The following is a 22524-nucleotide window of genomic DNA, read 5'->3' on the forward strand; positions in this document are numbered from 1 at the left end:
TTAACAATCAGTACTCGAAGTAGACTAACAAGCCCATATCCTTCTAAAAAGGGGAACGGCGCCTTGAGAGACTTACTCATCTAACTCGCCACAGGAGGAAGAAACTGCTGCCATACTTTCCTGACAAAAAAAAAAGGGAGCCTAGGATGATCAGCCAACTCATTCCTAGATACCTTAATCAGATATGCTGAAATTGAATTTTTATATCCTCTTGCTCTTTTTGATCCATTCATTTAGAACAGTTCTTGTGTGACACTGGCACTTAAACTAATTTCAAGTTTGGCAACCTAACAGTGAAAATTAAAAGTTAAATCAAAATACACAATGCAACAGTAGCAGCACTATGATAGAGATGTTAAAGAAGTGAGAATGAATGATTAAAACCCACACATTCAGACTAAGTATATCATCAATAGTCCCAACTTCTGTTTCAAACTTGCATAAATTCTGTAAGTATGCAGAATTTTTATTTTTCATTCACCTCCAAAGTACTTCAACATAGTTTTAAATACACTGAAATCTAAATAAGAATTCAGATTTATTTATAAATGTGACAATTTGTTTTTCTCTCTCTAAAGAATCTTGTTTAACCTATAAAATTGTCAGAGTGGATTCTAGTGTCAAATTAAGAACCACATGAGGCCAAGACTAAAATATTATAAATGCTTAGATTGCTCACATTCCACAGTTGCTTCTTAGAGTTTTTCCAGTGCCTATGTCTCTCCATGCTTCTAGCTAAACATCCATTATGGGAATCCCTCAATAATCTGAATTAATCTTAGGCAAATATTATCTAGAGAATAAACATCAGCTAGACCACTAAAGTCTATTAAAAATTAATTATTTAACTGCTAAATTCCCAAAACCGAAGCAGCCTCAAAAGTGCTCTGGTTGACTCATCAGCAAAAAGATCCCTTCAAAAATAAATTATTGTGGATGCACTCTTAACACTTGGGCATTTTATGGAAATATTACATACCCAACTTATTGAGCATTTATTCTGCAGTTACTGCAGAAACTTTCACCTACTAATGCTTTTCTACAGGGTAGCAGGATCTCTTCTGCAAGATGTGCTATATCTGACCAGGATAGAGTATGACTAGTACTAACAAAGCAAGACACTGTACAGAAATTGGACAGACAAAGTATAAATGAGACATTGTTTGGCTCAGGGATCACATATACCTTCTCTCGGAAGTTCAGTACCTTGATAGAAATAGTTATAATCACAAACTGTTTTATTCTGGGACAATACAGGTGCGGCACCAAGGACGAGCTGCTGAGAATAGAATAGACTTCTGAGGATATTATTTCTCTGCTTAATGTACCTCAGGGCACCATGGGCTGAGTATGGGCTTGATGGTGTAGCAGTTCAAGATACAAATTTGAAAGTATGAGTATAAATGATCAGTGCTTATGTCCCTGCTTTCAAGAAAACTAACAAATGTTATGAGCTTCACTTGTTTCACAGCTTATTAGTATGTTAGTGAGCTGACACTGTCATCTATTATGGGTCTCAGCTGTGTTTTCACAGAACACCCTGAGCTGGAAGGGACTCACAAGGATCAATTCTGGGTTCCACAGAGGACTACCCAAAATTCAAATGTTATGTTTAAAAGCAGCCCAGATTCTCCTTGAGCTCCAGCAGCTCGAAGCCATAACCCCTGCTGCAGGCAGCCTGTTTCATACTCACCATCCACCCCCTGGTGAAGAGCCTTTCCCTAACCTCCAACCTGCCCTTCCCTGATGCTGCTGCATGTCATTCCCTTGGATCCTGACACCTCACAAGAGTAGACCTCAGCACTTCTGCTGTGAGGAGCTGCAGGCTGCCATGAGGCCTCCCCTCAGCCTCCTCTGCTCTGGGCTGAACAAATCAAGAGACCTCAGTCACCCCTCATACATCTTGCCCTCCAGAACCTTCACCGTCTTTACAGCCCTCTTTTGTACGCTAACAGTTTTATGTCCTTCTTCCAATTGTGGCACCCAAACCTGCACACAGTGCTCAAGGTGAGGTTGCAAAGCACAGAGCAGAGCTGAACAATCCCTTCCCTCACCCAGGTGGCAGAGCTAGGCCTGACAGACCCGGGGTACAGGTGGCCCCTCCGGCTGCCAAGGTACACTGCTGACTCATATTTAACTTGCCAGCAACCAGAACCTCCAGATCCCTTTCCACTGGGCTGGATTATAGAACCAAATGCATGCTAGAGGAGGCACCAGAAGAAGGGTTATCCAGCTCAAGTCCAAATTCCACCTGAGAAATTAATCTTGAATAGAACTAGTTCAAGATATGCAGCCCAAGCCTACGGAGAGCTGAAGAAAACACTGAGGTATAACAATCTCCTCTGTTTGTTATGTGGCTCTGTGGAATAGGATCAATCTATCATTTTAAATATCTGACATTTCACAAGCTACTATCAAGCACAATAGTCCACAAATACTACTCAAATCTTCCTTTACAATTTACAGTCATTTATTTATTATTTTTGATGGAGAAAGAGGTTGTAGTTATCTGATAATGTAATAAATCAAAACTAATTTTCAAAGGTAAGAGAACTTTCCAGAGAGACAGTTCATAAGAACAATTTATAAGTGCTACTTATAGGCATTTTCCCTCCAACCCCATAAACAGCATTATGAAATAAGGAGGACTCCATTTTTCAGATTTTTGTACCATGAAAACATAAATTATACAATTCAGTCCCGCATTCATATCTCACAAGTGCTGATCTAAAGCAGGCTTCACAATGACACAAGACTGCACAGCTCTCTTACTGGATAATGCTATTGAAACTTTGTAGCCTTCGTGTCCTCAAAACAAGAAAGAAAAAAAAAAAACCACTGCAACTGGAGAATGAAAGAGAAGAGAACAAGTTTTCCCTTGACAAACATGAATGAGCTGTAAAAGAAAGATGAGAAACAGAAGCATTGTAACAAACTGCAGTATGACATTCTGTAAGTGTCCAGTTAGCTTACTGCCAAGATTACAGCTATTTTTCTTTGTTCCTGTTGAAAGAGTTTGAAAAGATTTTTTTCTTTTTTTTTGCATTTATAGTGCTAAACCTTTTAGACTGCGCCACGTTTGGCATTGAACCTGAAACACTGAACTTATGAAATGTGGCACTCACTTCTGCTCCGTACACAGTGCATTTCAATACTTCTCTCTCATTCATCTGCCAGATGGTCATGAATAAATATAACACAATTTGAGCTCTTAACAAATAACACTCTTTAAAACATGGAGATATTAAGCCATACGCAACATTTAAAACTTAGCAGTAAGAAGTCATCTATGCATTGGTACAATATCTAATTCAGATGCATCTGTTGGGAAACATGTAACTGCCCATGTTCTATATAAAGGAAATAAGTTACCTTGGTGTACTTCTGGATGGACAAGCTTATTAAATCAGATACAAGATTTTCACAGTGCGTTTCAAATAAACTGATATTGGTTAAGTTCTCCCCCGTTAGATTTATGAAGTGGTTAGCATATACAACTTGCCCTAAAGAAAAAAACAAAAAACAAAACAACAAAAAAAAGAAAATTAGCTCTATTTAGTCTATAAAGGATTTCTGTTTCCTAACCTGTATATCTTAGAATTGGTTTGTTAAGTTGTACGTACTTTTAAATTACCAACTCATCTAGAAATGCTTGTCCATTATAAATTCAAACTAATTTCTTCATTACACTCTAAGTCTAAAATTATTGCAGTTGATAGTCAAAAGGTTTGGCATTTGCAGCCCTTTATTGGCACAGCTTCTCAGGGAAATTAGGTTTTATTTACCTGCAGGTTTCCCTTTGCTACATGCCAGTGTGCATGTTCTGAAATCATGACATGTTTTGCAGATACACAAGTTGCTGACAAATAGTTCTAGAGAGGTCTAACACTTCCTTTAGGATGTTTTGATGTAAGAAGCTAACATGATCATATTCCAACTTGAACATTTGTAGACATTAACAGAGATAAAATGGTAAAGTTAAGAGGTAGTTAGATCTTATCTTACAAGCCTTCCAAGAGTACAATTCCCTTGACATCAGTGGAACAGAAGATACGTAGAATGAATCTGTAGTTTATTCTTAGAAATGCAGGGTAAAACTCTGCATCCAATACGTTGCCTTTGGTGCAAAGTTTCCATTCAGCACACTTTACAGAACAAAATGAGAACCTAAAGAATTCAGCAAGGTACATAGAATACAAGACAGAATAATACATGCAGACGTGTCTTGACTAGTGAATTTTGTTGTAAAAAAGCATGAGCTTTCTGTTACAGAAATTAATTACTATATAATTACTCTGAACTTTACCTAGAATTAAATATAGAATTCTGGAAGAGACATGGCCTGCAGCAATCTGCTCATCACTTCTCCAAAAGCCCCCCAGAAAAGGAAAAATAACATTATCCCAATCAGTCATGAAATAAATTCTCAAGTTTATAGAATAGCCAATCCATGCATTATCCAGAAATACAGGCATGGAGAAATGACAAAGATGCAGGAAAGCCACGTTGTGACTGTACTCAAAGCAGAAAAAAGTTCATCTAAGCATTCAGTTTTGATATCATTACTTTGCCTAAACACGCAGTGCACTGACTCTAGACCTTAGTGTTACCCCACCTACCGCAAAGCTTGTATGTAACTTTTAGATAATTTATATCATGAGAAAGTTTTGGTTGACTGTCCATAGGAGAACAAACATTTATGTCATTTTGCTAGCATGGAAATGATCTCTAATGCATACAATTTTCACAAAGAAAATTGTAACATCCTGTATTTTAATAGTTCTTCTTTAGCCACCTGAATGTTCTATGACTGCATTCTATGACGTTTCTTTCTAAATTTAGTTTCTATGAATATCTTACCAATCTTTTTCCCCTTTTAAAATTAAAATTATTATTTTTATGTTGGTTGGTTTTGTTTTTAAACAAAGACCTCTAAAGGCCTCTTCCTTTGCACAGTATCATCTTAGTGTAACATATGATTAGCAACACGGATCCCCTGCTCTAGATTCTTTGTCCTTGCCCATCGGTTGAAACATTTCATACATTTGTTTAATGTTCCTTGTTATACATGGTGAATCTCTGCAAAGTATATTTTTATTTGCAATGTCAAAAAATGTTTTGACATTAAGTATTTAATACACAGCAAGCAATAGTTGAAAACAAACTGTATAAATTGTGATAAAAAATAACAACTCAAAATACTATTTTGTTCCATTTGAGCTATATGAAGGAAAGTTTAACCACATAGACTCATTGCACAATGAAATAAAGATGCAGAGACCAAAGTCTCATAAGATTTGAAAAGGAAACACTGCCTTCACCAAATTTCAATTTAGACGATTAAATATAGCTGTGCTCAAAAGCTACTGAAAGTAATAAATTATTCTGGATGAATTAAGACAAGAAATAAAAATAACAATATATACAAGTTTAAAAAAAAAAAACAAAACCCACATACTTACTCATCATTTTTTCACTTAGTACATGAAGAATTTCTAGCACTAGCCAATGGATATCCAAATGGAGATGTAGTAAGTGCCATGATGGTGGAAGGATCTGTGATTACAAATACACATATTTATTTACTTGTAATAGTTTTTAGTGAATTCTGCATGTTGCATTTAAGACAGAACGGCACTGAGCTTATAATGTGAGAAATGAAGAAAATAAAAATCAATTTCAATAACGTTCTGAAAAAAAAAAAATTACTTCCTATTGAGACAAGATTATCAAACTGAATGCATACTCTTACAAAATAAATTTACAACTATAAAAGCCATCAACCTTTGCTTGATGTTGAATGGTAAATGCTGCCAGGACACTACTAGGGAGCTCACAAAGGTGACCAATGTGCTGGGTCAAAGAATGAAGCTCTTCCACCAACACTGATGGGAACTGTGCTTCTAGTTCCTCATACGGGTGGAGTACTCCATCACTTTCCATTTTAGGGGGCTCTAGATACCTGAGCAAACACACAGAAATACAATGAGAATATGGATAAGGAACATTTACACAAAGCTTAGTAAATAAGTAAATAGTGCACAAGTCTCACCTGAAGATGAAAACTTTCACATAGTGCAAGAAGTCTGTACATAGACGTCTGATGTTCTCTGCTTCTGAATGCAAGCTGGCAGCTTGACCTAAAGTAAAAGAGATCAATAGCTTAAAGCAGATGTGCTCACACTGCAACACAGATATCATACATTCTCTGCGGTAATGAAACTAGACCACTGAAACACCACTCTTTTCTGAAGTAAAATTGGTAATTGTCTGGTAACAAACAGCCACTTTCAAACACCATCTTGCCAAATGCAATCTTGCCAGAGTGATCCATTCTTTTTCATATTATCACAGGCGCATACCCCAAATGTAAAGAAAAAAAAAAAAAAAAGTCACATACAATCCCTCAGGATAGGTGGCAGAGATAAGCAATTAATGCAAGAAGAAATTACTCAGCCTTACAGCCCTACTCCATATCTGCTTCCAAAAGACCTTCTAAAAATGTGTCAAGCAATTCAGCAGTGTTATTTTTCTCCTGAGGAAACTCATAAGCAGATGAACTTTTTTAGAAACTAACTTTCTAACTTCTCTTCCTGGGAAGCAACCCGTCAATGAACAGTGCCCCAAGATTCACAAACCTAATGGTCTTTCATTCACTATCACGTATCCCTCATTTCACTTGCAGCTCAGTATACTTTTATCTAGTTATTGTGGCTGCCTCACACTTTGTCTTCCTTCTCTCCCTTTTTCTCCACATCTCTTTTTGTAGATTTCTGCTTAGAGAAAAATAAAACGTAGTGCATGCTAAGTTAAATGCAGTCATTTAAATACCTAATAATACATATACACTAATGCCTAGTGTTCAATCAGCTTGCAACATTGTGCCTGATTAAGGATGAGGTGATCATTGGTAGGAGCATAAGAAGTGGAAACAGTAAATGGGTTTGAGCAGACTCCAGTGAAAAGTGTAAAGTACTAGAGAATAAGCATGGCAAAAACTCTGCCACATTTTGCACTGTCCAGTGAAATACAATCACCTTGATATTCTCAGCATCTGTACTGAGAAGATACTGCAGACAGTGCATTTCTAAGTAATTACTGAACTTCTCAACTTCCTAAATAATTTAGCCTTCGAACTTATAAATAAGCCCAAGGCTGCAATAATCCTTCCGAAACATGCTGCAACTCATGCCTTAGTATTTAATTCAAACAAAGTGTTTTGTAGCGATCCCACTTCATCAATCCAAGTGCCAAGATAAATTTGTAAATAACTCTAAACATCTGTGAATTACTCTATACTAAGCTCTTAAAATGTACTAACTTTTTAAAATGTAAGCCAAAAGAACACTGGAAACAGTCTCAAACCACTACCTTTATAACTAAAGGAGTAACTAGTATTTTTTTGATGCAAGTTTCAATTTCTGATTAAATGTGTTAACAGTTTTGCTAAATCCTAACATAGGATTGACATCTTAGTTCAAGTCTAATTAATACAAAATTCTCCACTGCATCAGTGAGGTCAAGATCGACCTTCCTGAACAGGCAGACCTGGTTCCAAATAACTCACACCATTTCCACATTGCTATGTCAAGTATCCATTTTCACACCACCATATATCACTTGGTTGACTACACTTGTACACTTACTGCAATTTATGCTGGTTATGTGTTGCTCTGTGGCACACTGTGAGCCCTCAGCAAAGAATTGAAACACAAATGTGATAACACAGTTCTATAATGAGAAGGCAGTCAGATATTTACCCCTGCTTCAAACAAAATGTGTTCAACTTACCAAAGTCAGAAGAATTCATTTCTATTAGGTCCTCCAGATTGCATATTTGTTGCCTAATTAAAAAGGATATAAAGGTTTACAATATTTATATAGTTTGAAATTATTTGACTACATTTTAGCAAGGTTTTAAATAGAACAGCAAAGTATTCCTTGCTTTGTATTTCTGAAAAACTTATACAAATGTAACCTGGGAGTTGGTATTAGTGGAAGACTACACACACATTTATGGCAATGGACAGTTTTTTCTTTTTAAAACCATTACGTACAGTAACAACAAATAAAAATTAGCCAAATAGCAGGGAAAAGGAAACAAAAAACACACAAGCAAAAATCCTAAAGCCATTCCCTGTAAATATCATTCAGCTTTATATTTGATCAGAGGATAAACTGGAAAGTCGGCCCCAGTGACAAACATTCTATGTACAAAGTTAATTAACATGTGCACAAGCACTATGAAATTCTGCAAGCAGTTTTTCCTTCTTCCTTCCCAAAGTGTTTAACTCAACCACAAAGGATTAACAGTCACACTTACAGCAGAGTAAGAGCATGTCTAGAAAAATTAAAAACTCAATTCAGTTTTGGAGGCTGGAAAGAATGTATTTTTAAAGAAGTCACTACTAAATACTGCAGCAAATGAAAATAAAAAAGGTAGGTAAGTAGTAAGGTAAGTACTCCATCATATTCCACAGCAACTGTTATTTTCAAGTGGTCTTCAAGTACTGTCTCCAGAGAGATAACACGGTACTAAACCCAATACACAGAAAGCACAAAAGCATAAATAAGATAGACTGCAAAAGAAAATGCTGCATAAATCAAGAAAGGAGCTGTCTGACCCCATTTCTTACACAGTCATAGCTGCAACTACTGAGAGATTCAAGAATAGTAGAACTGAACCCAACGCAGATCAAACATCCTTGAGAACTAAACTGTACGGAAATGTTAGGAACTGCCCACAATGATCCAAATATTTGGGTTGTAACCTGCATATTAACAGCTATCACACATAAAAATTACCTCCCTTAGTTCTTCCTTGCTTGTATAAAACAACCTAAGACATAAAACAAAAAAAACCTCAATGGGTGAAAGAATCAAGGATGAATTTCTGTGTGAATTTTTCAGTTACTTCAACCATGTAGAAAAGAAGTCTAAAGCTGGAGGACTTTAAGAAAGGGCTTTGGAGACTGAAGGTTAAAAACAGTAAGAAGGAAGTCAATAGAAAAAAAAACAAACAACTCTACTAAGTTGAGCGAAGGAATACAGTCAGTTCATAAAGTAGAATCACAAATGGAGCACGGCAAGCACAACAAAGATGTCACAACCTAAGTAAGAAATTCTAATTCTACTTTGCATTTGTATCTCCAAGATTGGTGCTTATTAGCTGTTAATCTTGTGACTCGCATCTTCAGTCATGTGAAAAAAAAAAAAAAAAAATCACAGGTAGGAATTCTTCTTACTGCACAACTATTGTTTTTAACTTGTAGTTATGCTGTTACATAATTATGTATTAATTCTATAAAAACGTTAAGTAGCAATCTTCAATATTGTGGACAGTTAAGAAAAAATTACTGAGTTGTCACTGGTGTGGATTTTAACATTGACATTATCTGCACTGTTGAACTATGCCTAGCCGCCTTGTTTTCAAGAATCAGCACAACTTGTATCTCCTATATATGATCACTACACTGGAAAACAGAGCTTTTCTACTTTCAGTTGTCAAATGGTCTATAAATGAAAGCATACCATTTCATAACTGGAAAAAAAAAAAAAAATCAACTGAAAGATGTAAGATCTTTACAGAGAGACTTGTCACATCAAAAGACAGCTTAGCAACCAAATTCTTATAGCAAAGAGTTAGCTGAAATCCATTACTGCTACCAGCTCAGTACCTTTTAAAACATGAACAGCTTGAATAAATTAAGGCATAATGTATTTTATTGGTTTTTTTAACATTAATCTCTATTACAATTCAAAGGTAACTACAAAGGGGTTTATATTACAAAGAAAAAATTATTTCATTCAAGAGATTAACATCGCTGTCTCACTGCAAAGTGATGTTAAGTCAACAGTTAACTGCACAGATCAGATTGGATGCTAACCAGGATATGGTGTTGCTTATAACTAAGTTATGCTAGCTGCTTCCTTATGACATTTTTTAAACCACAGTGAAGAAGAATCTTGTGCCAAATGAGCAAAGCTAATTAATACACCTCCTGTCATCTACGCCATCATGTTTCAGTAGCCAGATTTCATTAATGACATTTCACATGATGCTCTTGGCCATACTCTAAAGGGATGGAAGAATCTACTGCAATTAAGGGAATGGTGAAATATATCACATGTTTGCAGAATCGTGGAAAAGCCTCTTCCATCCATCCTCTCTGTGTGCTGTATATCCTGAGGATTATCAGTAGGCAAAGATGATTATTGGTAATCTGTGTATTTGCACTGACTAAACACCTACACTGAATTAATGGAACACTGAGTAATTGTATCTGAAGAGATTGCTGAAGCTACTCTAATCCTAACAACTGAAGAAAGCGATGCATGGAGTATTTACAGTATTTAACTCGTAACACCCACTTTTTCTTCAGCACTAAAAAAGGACTTCAAATCTTCAAAAGATAACATTAATTATATGGGTAGTACAATCTTATTCAAGGAAAGCTTACACAGTTTACTCATATACAGTTGAACCATAGAATGGCTTAGGTTCAAGGAACCTTAAAGATCACCTAGTTCTAACTCCCTTGTCACAGAGGCTGGGTTGTCAACTGCTAAGCTAGACTCTTCTAAATAGACCATAACACCATTGTAATACATACCTATCAGTCTTTACCTGGTGATGGCTAACATGTGCTCCACGATGCTTAGCAACTTATTAATAAAAGTCATATAATACTACAATTATCTGACACAAAATTTACATCTTCCATAACTCCATCTATGTCTTATTCATCACGTACCACTATGATTCTATGAAATTTCCATACAAGGAAGACTAAAAGCTGATTCTAGATGCATCACATGGCCCACAGTATATTATGATTTTACTATCAGAAACTTGAAGTTTGTTTCATCGTTAGAATAAATCGCTATAATTATAGAATTGGAATAATCATAAAATACACTAACAGCATACCTGAGTAATCCAAAGAGAAGTCCACAGGACTCAACTAATGCAGTTTCAGTAACCCACTGAAAGCCAAACATTTCTACTGCATCTTCTTCATAGTCATTTGGAGAAGGATCCAGTCTCAGCAAAACCCTGTAAGACAGATCCAGTATTCCTCAGTAATAACATACATAAATGTAAAGCACTGATTTTGATAAATGTAATAACAATATCTATACTATAGACAGGAAGGTGTAGCAGTGCTCTGAAGAGACCGTTACACCTTTTTAGCAATATAGTATATAAAATATGACAAGTTTTAGTTTCAACACTGTACAAACCATGTACTGTGCTCTGTAGTTAGACCATTTTAGAGAAAAAAGAAAATTAACACATTACAGGGGGCCAACCTGAGGCATAACATACAAACTGTGCTTAACAAAAAACGCCAGGACATCAGATAACACAGCACTGTAAGCTTATGCTTCAAATCTGTCTCAGGACTAATAACCAGCTACAGGGTATACATTTTTCCTGAAATATGTTCTCAGTAGACCAATTGTGTAAATATAAAAATATTTCACTAGTGCACTTCAAGATTGCTTAAAAGCTACAGCAAATTGTTCAATAAAGCCAACAGAGATTTAAAAAACTACTTCAGAATTTTTCCTCAACTTCAGTAAAATAATTCAACAGTATTCAATAAGATTTAAGAAATATTTCTATTTTAAAAACAAAATAAATATTCTGGGCAAACACTTGGTTCTCATTACATTATAACCAAATTTATTTCGTGCTTGAACTATGCCCTATTCCCAGTACAGTTCCCAATCACAGACAAAAAGAGCATCTGTTGAATAATTGAGTCAGTCTCCCACAACATCTGTAGCTCACTTGGTAACTGTCTAAACATTGTTCTGTTTTGAAGCCTGGAGTAATTAAATCAAGTTAGTCCTGATCTAGGTAATGAAGACAGAGGAGTCTCTCATATGTAAGCTTTTTCAGTAGTTTACAATCCAACTGATTGTAGAAGACGAGGTGAATAAAGGACAGAACAGAATTATCATAACCACAGTGACTTGGTGAAGCTGTACAAGCCCCTGAGTGTGTTTTCATAGGAAACTGTTTCTGTCATGGAATGCATTCTTTGTCATCATGGAATCTACTACTGATACACTCACAAAGACACAGGTTCTCACATCCACGTACTTGACATAAACGTGAATGAACATACTCTGATATGCTAAAAATAAGAGTAATAAAGTAGGGATTGGGGGTTTAATCCTGTTTAAGAATTTACAGAAAAGCTTGCAGAAGGTTAAAAAAAAGAGTAAAAAACAAAAGCAAGTGGGTCCAAATGTATATACAAAGTAGGAAAGAAAAATTATGTTTGCATGAAAAGCAAACCAATCCCTGCAGGATCAGCATACAACTGAAAACTAAAGGTGGATCACAAAGAGAGAGAAAGTATTAACTAAAGCAATGTTTTAGAATGTCACATAAAAAAAAAAAAACAAAAACATATTACGCACATGGCTTCTGAACCTTAGATCCAGAAGATTCCTAAATCCAGAAGAAGGTAGAGGTCTGAGAAAGATGAAATTAAAGCTATAGAGGACCCTATCAGAGGCTCTGGAAAGTTGGGCAGAGCAGATTTGTTTCTGTCACAAGGAGAACAAAAAGGACAGCATCCAGGAGAGCATAAAGTTGGAAAAAGCAATGCTGCACATTTCCCCAGAATTTAAGGGGTCTCAGATGCTGTTACCCAAACCAATTTTGAAGCGTCTTGTTAAAACTCTTGAAGACAAGTCTGTCCTTTACTATATCTTCAAATCAGTTCACAGAGCTAGAAGCTGGACCCAGAACTCTGATCAAAGGAGAGTATCATCAGAATTGTCCTCCCTTGTCTGGTAGACCACAAAGATGATAAAAGCTCAAGAATAAACTCATTTGGAAACGTCAGCATTTAGAAGTACAAAACAATAGTGGAAAGAACATCTTAAAAAGATATATTTGAAACTCTTAAAAAAAAAAAAAAAAAAGCACCAACATACCTCTTAAGAGACCCACTTGCTAAGTAAGACTCTGCAGAGAAGCTTCTCCCTCCATTTTGGTTGTCAAAAATGCAGGAAAAACAAGGAGGATTTGACTTCTCATTCTCCACCTCCATTGCCATCTGCAGGCTGTCACTGAGAAGTGGAGGTGTGAAGGAATCCATAAAGTCATCGTCTACTGTTTCCATCTAATACAGAAAATAAACAGATAATTAACAATTAAAATGAAAAACTTCAGCATTCCTTCAAATAACTTCTTCATTGTTACAGCTCTTCATAACCCACCAGCTCAAATGAGGACAATATCAGCCTAACTGCAACCCCAAGGTGAGAGACACCACCAAAAAGGAAATCGTGGTCCCATTCCCTGCCGCATAATTCTGCTGTTTTGTACAACTTCATTTTCCAGAATCAAAACAGGTTCAGCAAGTTACATAACCAAAAAGCTAATTCTACAAAGAAGTACATTCGTTTTGTTCAGTTTCAGTTTAAATTGCCACAGAGATGTATAGTAATTTGAGTTGGAAGGGACCCTTCTTGGTCATCTAGTCGAAATCACCTGCAATGAACATCTGCAGGTAGATCAGGGTTCCCAGAGCCTTGTCCAACCTGACTTTGAACACCTCCAAGGACAGGGCTTCCACAACCTCTCTAGGCAACCTGTTCTAGTGCCTCACCACCTTTATTGTAAAAACCATTTTTTTTTATATCCAATCTAAACTGACTTGTCACAAAGTTCCATTAGCACTAGGGTAAAAGAAATGGCAGAAATGAAATGCAAGTTGTTCTGTGACCAGAGTAACTGCAGTATGAAACTCCTGCCCATGGCAGGGAGGTGGGTGGAACTACACAACCTATAAGGTCTCCTCCAACACAAGCCACTCTATAAAAACACATCCTGTATTATAAGCTCCCAGTTGGTCATGACTTAAAGCCATACCACAGCTCAAGTTCTTTCTGAGGAGCACTAAGTATACATCAAGTGATAATTATGGAACCCTGATATGCTGAAATCCTAAAAGTTTATAAGATCACTGTAGGGCTGATTCTGATACAGCTTAATTTGAGTTTTCATAAAAGTTCTGACTTTTCCTTTTGCTTTTACTTCTTTTCAGGATTCCTAAGAACAAAGATCACATCCTAAAAAAGTTCACCGCACACTTAACCCTCAAGAACTAATGTTTTATATGAGAAACAGCTGAAACAGTAGAACTGGGCAACAGGTGCCACTGAGTTCTACAATAACTATAAGCAAACAATATAATTAAGAAAACTAATAATTGACAGGATGCCTTCAGCAACTCGGTTTAATGCAGGTGCATAAGTGTGACAGCACAACACGGCAGAAGCACACAGCTGAAAGGAACGCTCTGCATCATCAATGAAGATATAAGGAAATATAGAACTTATGGAAAATAAGGCACAGCAACACTCGCTGTTGCTTTAACTCAATGATTCAAGGCATCCGAACTGCCCCACGCCCTGCGCTCAGCCTCCTTCCCTCCCCGCAACTGCGAGTTCCCGCCGCGCCTGCCAACAGGCCTTCCCACCAAGGCCCACGACAAGACCGTGCAGGGTGAGGCGACAGCTGCGCCAGTCACGATAAAGCAGAGCGGGAAGGCAAAAGCAGAACAGCCGCGCCGCCCGGTACCTGCGGACCACCGGAGTCCACCGGAGCCCGCCGCCGCCGCCACCCTTCCGCCTCCGCGCCGGAGCACTTTTCCGTGCGTCCCGCGCGCCGCCGCTAGCTCAGCACTGCGCAGGCGCCACGCTGCCGATTGGCCGCCGGCCGCTCCTCCTCTTTCTCCTCCCCCTCCTCCCGCCCCGCTGCCCGGCTCTCCTCTGTCCGGACAGCCGCCCGCCCGTCAGCTTGTGCTTGCCTTCTCGCGCCCGCCTCCTGTCCCGCCCCGGGGTGAAGCACCGCCCGTGAGGCGGCTCCTGGCGGCGGTGGGCCCGTCCTGTTCCCGCTGGCTGCGCGTAGAGTCCGCCGTTTGTGTGTGCGTACTGTCCTCGGCGCAGCACTCGAGCCTCGCCGTGCACTGCTCCCTTCTGGCTGCTCCCGGTTCTGCCCCTTGTTTCCCTGTGCCTTTTCTCCTCTTGCTCAATGCTGCACCATGCCTTCCCTGTGCTTCCCGTTGACGCCTGAGCCCATTATAGTGCTAATATGCTTCTTGCTCATCTGCTTCCTTGGAGTTTCTAGCAGCCCCGTACCACAGCCCTGCTGCTGTTGGTTGCGCTCTCACAGTTCCCATCCCAAAAGTCTACTACTGTTAATGCTTTGCTAGGCATACCTAGCCTGGGCAGCCACCACCAATTGATTCTGGACATGTCTCAACTTCTAGTAAGCCCCTAAAGCACAGTGCTGCCCAGATCTCCCTGTTTTTTTCCACTATCTGCTATCTTTTACTGGTTTCCTTGAGTCTAGCTTATCCTGGGCTATCCTGTGCCAGAACCTCATTTTCCGTTTCTGCCACCTCAACCATCCCAGGCAAGAAGTCTTCCTCATGCCTCTGTCCTTCCTTCTCTAGTTGGTCAGGTGATGCTCACAGCTGTGGGCACCCCGCTCTTCCCAGGCACAGGATTTAGTCTGTAGTGTATGGGGAATCCAAGCAGGGCATTGGCTGGTCTCATTGCCTCACAAGTCCTCATTGGCTGTGACAGTCACCGCAGCGCAGGGGCCGGGGGAAAGTTCTAAAGCTGTGCCTAGCATAAACTTAGTTTAAAATACTGTGTCGTGTGTCAGAGACTAAGTAGTGTTGTGGACTTGGTGGCTTCTGGGTCTTTGATGATTGAACTACTTTGGATTGTCTTGATTCCATTTCATTTTAAACTGCCCTTCCAGTTGTGCTTTTGTGTATGTGTGTATATAAATTTTCAGCAGTGCGTGAAACTTTTGTTTCTAACCAGAAAGTTGCTATAAAAAGTTTTGCTGTGAGCGCTGCAGCTTGCTGTGGAAACTCCTGCCCTTAAAAATGCTTCGTTTGCTCTTGTGTGTGTAAGAATCCCTCATTTCCTCGACTAAATTCCTGTCTAATTAAAAAAACAGTACATCATGGTTAAATAAAACTGTACCCAGGATAACCCTGATTTCCATATGCAGATTTATCTGCGCTGACAGCCCCCTCTCCCTCTCAGCATTTCCTCTCTCTCCTCTCTCTGCCTCCTTCTCTCTCTTTCTCTGCCTCTCTGTCTTTTTGTCTCTCTTTATGTCTATTGCATCGCGTCTGAATAATTTTCAGGCCCTTTTTTCCTTCCTTCTCATATGCACATGCTAAAAGAACTAGACAAAGATGCAAGATGTTTGCTTGTTTGCTGCAGTCCATGTCTCTAGGAGAAAAAAAAAAAAAGCTCATGATTACAATGCCACTTTTTTTTTTTTTTCCCACCTGAGCTCAGTGATTAAACTTCCCCAGGATGGGGAAGAAATAAGAGGTGGAATTGAAATAGGGGTGAGGAAAATATTATTGCAGCAGCTGCAGCTGGTGGTGTCTGCTGCCAGATGTGTGAAGGTTCCGGGGTCCTGGTCACTAAAAGGATGCATAAAAATATTTGGAGACAAAAGCTGCATCCTCAGTGATCATTTTCTGTACTTAACATGGCAGCAGGCACCGTGTGGAGAAATCAACATGCTGGATGTTGAACTGGACTTTTCTCCTTTCTAGGATGAAAGGATGTGATCTATCCCGTGCCAAAAGGGAACTGAGGTAAGAGAGCTGATCCAGCTATTGTTTTTTCATTGTATGTTTTTAGCATCTTTTTTTGAAACAGTGTATGTATGGATGTTTATATATTTGTGTATTTGGTTTCTAGTCGGTAAGGGGTGCTTTTTTTGTTGTTTGTTTCTTGTTTTTGTTGGGGGGGGGGGGGGGGGGGGGGGGCTTCACGTCAACCTGGAGAAAGTTAATTCACAATGTATAATCGGAGCTTGTTCAGGAGCATCATTTTATGGGATTATTTTTAATACGTTTTCGTTTCCAAAGAAGACATCAGCAATGACATCATGGTCGACTGGTGATATTTGCAAAGTCTTTTTAAAAAGATAGTAACTTTGCAATATAAATTGTGCTTAGAGATTTGCGTGCTCTGTTTTTCAGTTGCATTCTAAATGTTGGAAGTCTTATTAAAGCAACAGTGAGATTTTTTTTTTGTTATTATTTCTAGCACAGAAACGATGAATGCTGCATAATTAAGTACAGTATTTAATTTGGCTGTTGTGAAGCAAAAGAATAAGGTAATAATTTTTATTGTACTAATCAGACTCAAGATGTTCTCTGTGTTAATTGGGTTAAAAAAATTGCAGTACTTATTAGAAATTCTAATTTCACAATGCAGCACTGACAATAAGCTCAGCCAGTGAATTATTCACATCTTTAATTTGCTCTCTTAATGACAGTGTTCTGTAATCAGAGTGCAGAGACTGCTTCCTATGCATTATGTATGATGTTCAGGACTTAAATGCAGGACATTATGAAGCCTCTCAGTGGCTCAGTAATTAGTTTTCCACAAGACAGGGCTTAGATATTCACAGATAAAAGTCTACAGTTGAGATAATGTTAAGGTGGTGACTCACGCTAACAAAAGCAGGGAAGTTCAAATTTAACTACTCTCCATTCTCCCTTACTGTGCAGGGGGAGGGGAAGAAAGTCTCCAAAACTAACCCGTCGCGGTGAGTAACGCTACAGGCTGCCCAAGGGGCAAACGGCTGCTTTATTTAAGTCTTTTTGGTAACTTTTCTCACTGGGAGGTTGCAGGGGGAGTCGTGCTTTGTGCATCTTTTTAAATGTTGTGAAAAGGGCAATCACATACCCACCAACAGAGAGCGACTGTCTATAGCAGAGATTCCATGTATTTTGAAGATATTGGTTGTATCTGAAACACAGACATTTGTAACTTCTATCAGTTGATGATGTTTTGAATGGGATCTACTTTGTTAGGTGTAGAAACTTTGCGGCACCTGATGCTTGCTATTTTGCTGCTGTATCATTTTTTGGTATATTTATATATATTATATATATATAAAATAAAATGAAACGTATATTTCATTTTACAAAGCATGTTTATCTAACAGTTCAGTTCTCACCATCCAAAACATAATGTATAATGCAAGTTGTTGGTTCCCCTCCCTCCCCCCCCCTTATCATTTACCTGGAGTTCTGTCAAATGATTTAGATGTAAGGAATTTGTTGAAATGAAGTTGGAGAATGTTACTTTTTCATGTTTAGTGGCTTGTCAGGCTGGTAGCTGTACATTTGTCCTGAGTTCCTGTGTTTGAAGCATAAATTGTTATTGGAAAAAGAACAGATGAACTGGGGAAGCTTGTTCAGTTATTTTGTGATAACTCTACAAAAACTATTTTGAAGTAAACATTTGTTCATGAAGTATTTACAGGATTGTTACTCTAATGATTAACAATGATCTACCATTAAATGTCTTAGATTTAAAAACAAAACAAACAACAACAACAAAACAAAAACAAACAAACCCACAACCAAACAAAGTCAAACAACATCAAAATCAGAAGTAACACAAAAGATAGTAAAGTGCAGGATTAAGAACCTTGGGTATGTTTAGAATTTTGAAGGTAAACAACATGAAGCTAATTCCTCTTGAACTTTTCCATTAAGGACTACATCTGGAATTCTGTGTTGTTATCAGCTGTTGCTAGTGTTGTCTGGTTTAAAGGCCTTGGAACCAATTGGTGAGTCACTGGTCTCTGCAAGTGAAGTCCTATATACTGTGACTGGATTAGACCTTATGCTTATATATAGCCAATTTATATATATATAGACCAATTATTAAACTATTAAATAAGGAAGTTGCAGACTACATCAGTGTAGCTAGGTGATATATAACTAGATGTTTGCATCAGAAACCAAGTGATCATCTACATGAAGAAATTGGCTTGAGTCTTCTGCAGAGTTTGACTTTCATTCCAAGTCAATATTCCACATCAAACTGTACTGATGTATGGTATTGGTATCGTACAGCTGAAAAGGACTCCAGGGAGGTGTCATATCCACCCTCTCATTCTTTCTTCAAAGCCAAGATCAATGAAGTTTCTTTTAATGGCTGCTCGCTGACTGTTCTTAAAGATTTGTTGTGATTACTTACTGAAATAATCCATTCCAGTGTTTCGCTAGCCTTGCCGTTAAAATGTTTTTCCTGATTTCTGATAGGAAGCCTGGAAGTTGCTGAATGTTACTTTAGCCTGTTATTTTTTTGCACTGGGGTTACAGGGAACTTATTTTGCTTCCTGTAGGAAACTTTCATACTGAAGTTCCTTAATCATGTTCTAGTTGTTTTCATCCCTCAAACAATCCCAGCTTGTTCTTCTCTTATTTAGAGAAAGAAAATCTTAGGGTTGTTTTGTTTTGGGTTTTTTTTTCTGACACTCTGGATCATTAATTCTTGATGCTTTCATCTGAACTCTTCCTATTTCTTCTTTCTTTAAATGGCTGCTCCATACTCAGGCATAGTGTTCCAACTGTCATATTAATAAATTCTACATTGTCATTTAAATAAAGGTAATTTTCTCACTTTTGTTTTTAAGGAAGTATTAACAGTAAGACTTTGATCTTACGAGTGTGATGATATCTGTTAATCCAAGCAGCAGTCTAGAACAATATAAAAAGGTACAATATGTGTCTCAGTGAGTTTTTAGTTCAAAAGTTTATGCTCCAGCAGTATGCTGTATCTGTTAGCCTTAACTCTCATGATGAGTACTTTGTTATGACTTGATCATATCCAGATGTGAGCCATCATACTTAAAAGAATACCTGAAAGGTTAAATCCTCCATGTATTGTTTCAAGGTTTAGAAGCACTGTGAGAATGACAAAACATTAGTGCTCTAAACTGTTTGTAAAGCATCTTGATGGCCAAAAGAAGTTAAGTTTTTAACTTTTCCGCATATTTGTCTTGGGTTTCCCATTTTGGCACTGGACAATCACAATCTGTGGCAATAAAAGGATCAGGTGAGAAAGGTACTTATGGGAGTGGCAAGATCATTGGTGGCAACTGGAAATTAAGGTCCATATTTAACTGTGCAGTAAAGATGAATACTATGTTCTAGATTTTAAAAAAATAATAATAAAAAAAATTAGAAAGCCCATTCTGACTAGCCTAGCCAGATGTAGTTCTACATCTGAACAATGTATCTAGAAGAGAGCAAACCACAGTATACACAATTATGGTAAAGTGAAGATCAATTTATTTTTTGTTTATATATGCTTTGGAATGGGAGAACAACGCTTCCAAAGCAACAGTGGGAGAGTCATGTTGTAAGAATTAAGGATGACATGCTGTTTATAGGGGATCAGTTTTAATGTAATCTATCATGAAGACTTAATGGCTACCAAAGAAATGTGATTACACAAGTATCTAATTCATATGTGCTTTTACTTCCAACATTTAGGAATGTTGCAAGCTTTTTTAGAGAGATGTAATTTATATTTATTTGCCTATTCTAATGTTAAAAAGACGAGAAAACATTTTTAACTCAGTGTAATTTTAATAAAAAAAAAATGTTAGGGAAATCAGCCCATAATACATGGATCACTCCAAAAGTAATGCCTCCTATTTATTTCCCTGGAAACTAGAACAAATATAAAGAGCACAATAAAGCTATTTGATAGAGAAAGTTGCCAGCTACATAACAGCATTTTTCAACATAGTTACCATCAGTAGCTATGCAATTTCACCAGTGATGAACAAGAGTGCACATGCCATGCTTATATAGATATAGAGTCAAACATTTTTATTTTGCAGGAGAAAAATTTTCTTCTTCTTTAGCCTGAATTTGGAAACTTGAGTCTTCAAGTTAGTCAGTATTGCAATCTAGCAGTCAGAGTGATTGGTTTGTCTGAATTTCAGGAAATCCAGAAGAATCAGCATTTTCCTATTCCAGAAGACAGTGCATGTCTCTTTCCTGCTGAGGGCTGGAACTTGCTCTCTGATGGGGAATGCACATGTCACTACTTAATGGACTACTGTTTTGACTCTGGCTTGTAGTAGTGATACCACATCTTGTCACCAATGAGAGTGTGATCCAGGACACTGTCATCCTTCAGCCTCATGTTGGTTCAACCTGTGTGTGCATTTGTAGGACCCACCTTGCACAAACTCTGCTATAGTCCAACACTGCCACCATCATTTCCAATGCGTTGAAGCTGATATGGAGCTTCATACACAGTTCTCTGGTCATAATCCAGATGATATGCTCATTGTATCATAACAGATCTGCTTGTTTTTCATATCACAGTCACTGCTGCTGAAATGCACTACTCACCTCCTCTCCGTGCTCACATCCACTGCTTGGTATCCATAAATGCTGAGTAAGTGTTACTGAACATCAATGGGAGCAATTATTTCTGCATAGAGGAACTCACTGATACATCTTTGATTCACATGTACTTCCATGTAGGATATCACTGTGTCAGACTGCTCCTCTGCTGCCATATGTCACGTGGCAACCAAACATATTGGAATATTAGTGGGAAGGTACAACCTCTACTGCCACACAACCAACATCTGACTCTTACGTTGTGGGGCATCATGATAAAATAGGAGGCACTGCTTTCACAGCAATCCTCATATATTCAAAGATGTGCTGTTTTATGGTATTATTTATCTTGCTTCAAGCTCAAGTACCATAATAAACATTAGGTTCTGAAGTTGTAGGATGACTTAAGTACTTCCAAATGTCTTCTCTTAATCTAGCCTAATAATGCATTCCTTTCAAACTCATAATTTTCATGAAAATCAATGGGACTACTACACTGTAGAAGGAATAATGGATACACATGCCAGGGTGTCTCACTTTTGAGTCACTGTTTTAACTTGAATGACAAATGAAGCTAACTGAAAGAAACAAATAATCAGAGTAGATAGACTGAAAGTTACTGAGAGTATTTTTAATTCCAAACTTATTTGTTTCTCTACTATAAGAGGATGAAGTGGCAGTAATCAAAATTTCTGATAGTAATCTCAAATGCATGTATGTTTACTAATATTTTCCAGGAAATGTTTCACAACAAGATCATATGTTTTCTATTCAGTAAAATTCCATATAATTGACTCAGTTTTAAGGATGCCAACCTAGATATAAGCCCATGTTTAGATTTTATAAAGTACAATAGTGATAAATATTCATACTATAAACTCAGTTTGGGCTTTTTGTGTGTGTGAAGTTGAACTAGAAATAGCATAATGTACTGCGTGCATTCAAATTCTCAGTCTTCTGCAAAATGTAAATCCATCAAATATTACAGTCCTTATCTACATTCACAGAAGGCCAGAAAAAAATAGTAGTAAGGACTCTTAATACCGCACAAACCATCTTGCTATTTCAAACCAGCTTCTGTTCTGTTTTGTCATCTGTACGTTCCTTCTGTGCTCAGTGTTCTCTGCAACCTGCTCTCATGCTAGGAACTATTTCATATTCTTAATTAAAAAGATTGGTCCAGTTTCCATTACTCACGTATTAACTTTTCAGCTATTCCTTTTAAACTTTTCCCTGTGCTCTGTTCGAAGCTCAGGAGGCTTTTACTATTCCCAAAGCATCCCTCCTT

At 37.8% G+C, this 22524-nt stretch overlaps 1 protein-coding gene across 1 annotated transcript in view; it reads right to left on the reverse strand.

The window, feature by feature from the left end:
- MMS22L (MMS22 like, DNA repair protein) overlaps positions 1-14665 on the reverse strand; it is an 86466-nt gene extending 71801 nt beyond the window's left edge. Inside the window, exons 1-8 of the mRNA XM_042884636.1 lie at positions 14609-14665; positions 12958-13145; positions 10931-11056; positions 7792-7844; positions 6053-6140; positions 5785-5962; positions 5463-5556; positions 3373-3503 (exon numbers count right to left, since the gene is read on the reverse strand). Coding sequence (XP_042740570.1) covers positions 3373-3503; positions 5463-5556; positions 5785-5962; positions 6053-6140; positions 7792-7844; positions 10931-11056; positions 12958-13145 — 858 coding nt within the window. The 5' untranslated portion in view covers positions 14609-14665. The remainder of the gene's footprint in view (positions 1-3372; positions 3504-5462; positions 5557-5784; positions 5963-6052; positions 6141-7791; positions 7845-10930; positions 11057-12957; positions 13146-14608) is intronic.
- Positions 14666-22524: the final 7859 nt, after the last annotated feature.

Source organism: Lagopus leucura, unplaced genomic scaffold (assembly GCF_019238085.1).
Source record: "Lagopus leucura isolate 7727_CA_CO unplaced genomic scaffold, USGS_WTPT01 Super-Scaffold_73, whole genome shotgun sequence".
NCBI classification, from domain to species: domain Eukaryota; kingdom Metazoa; phylum Chordata; class Aves; order Galliformes; family Phasianidae; genus Lagopus; species Lagopus leucura.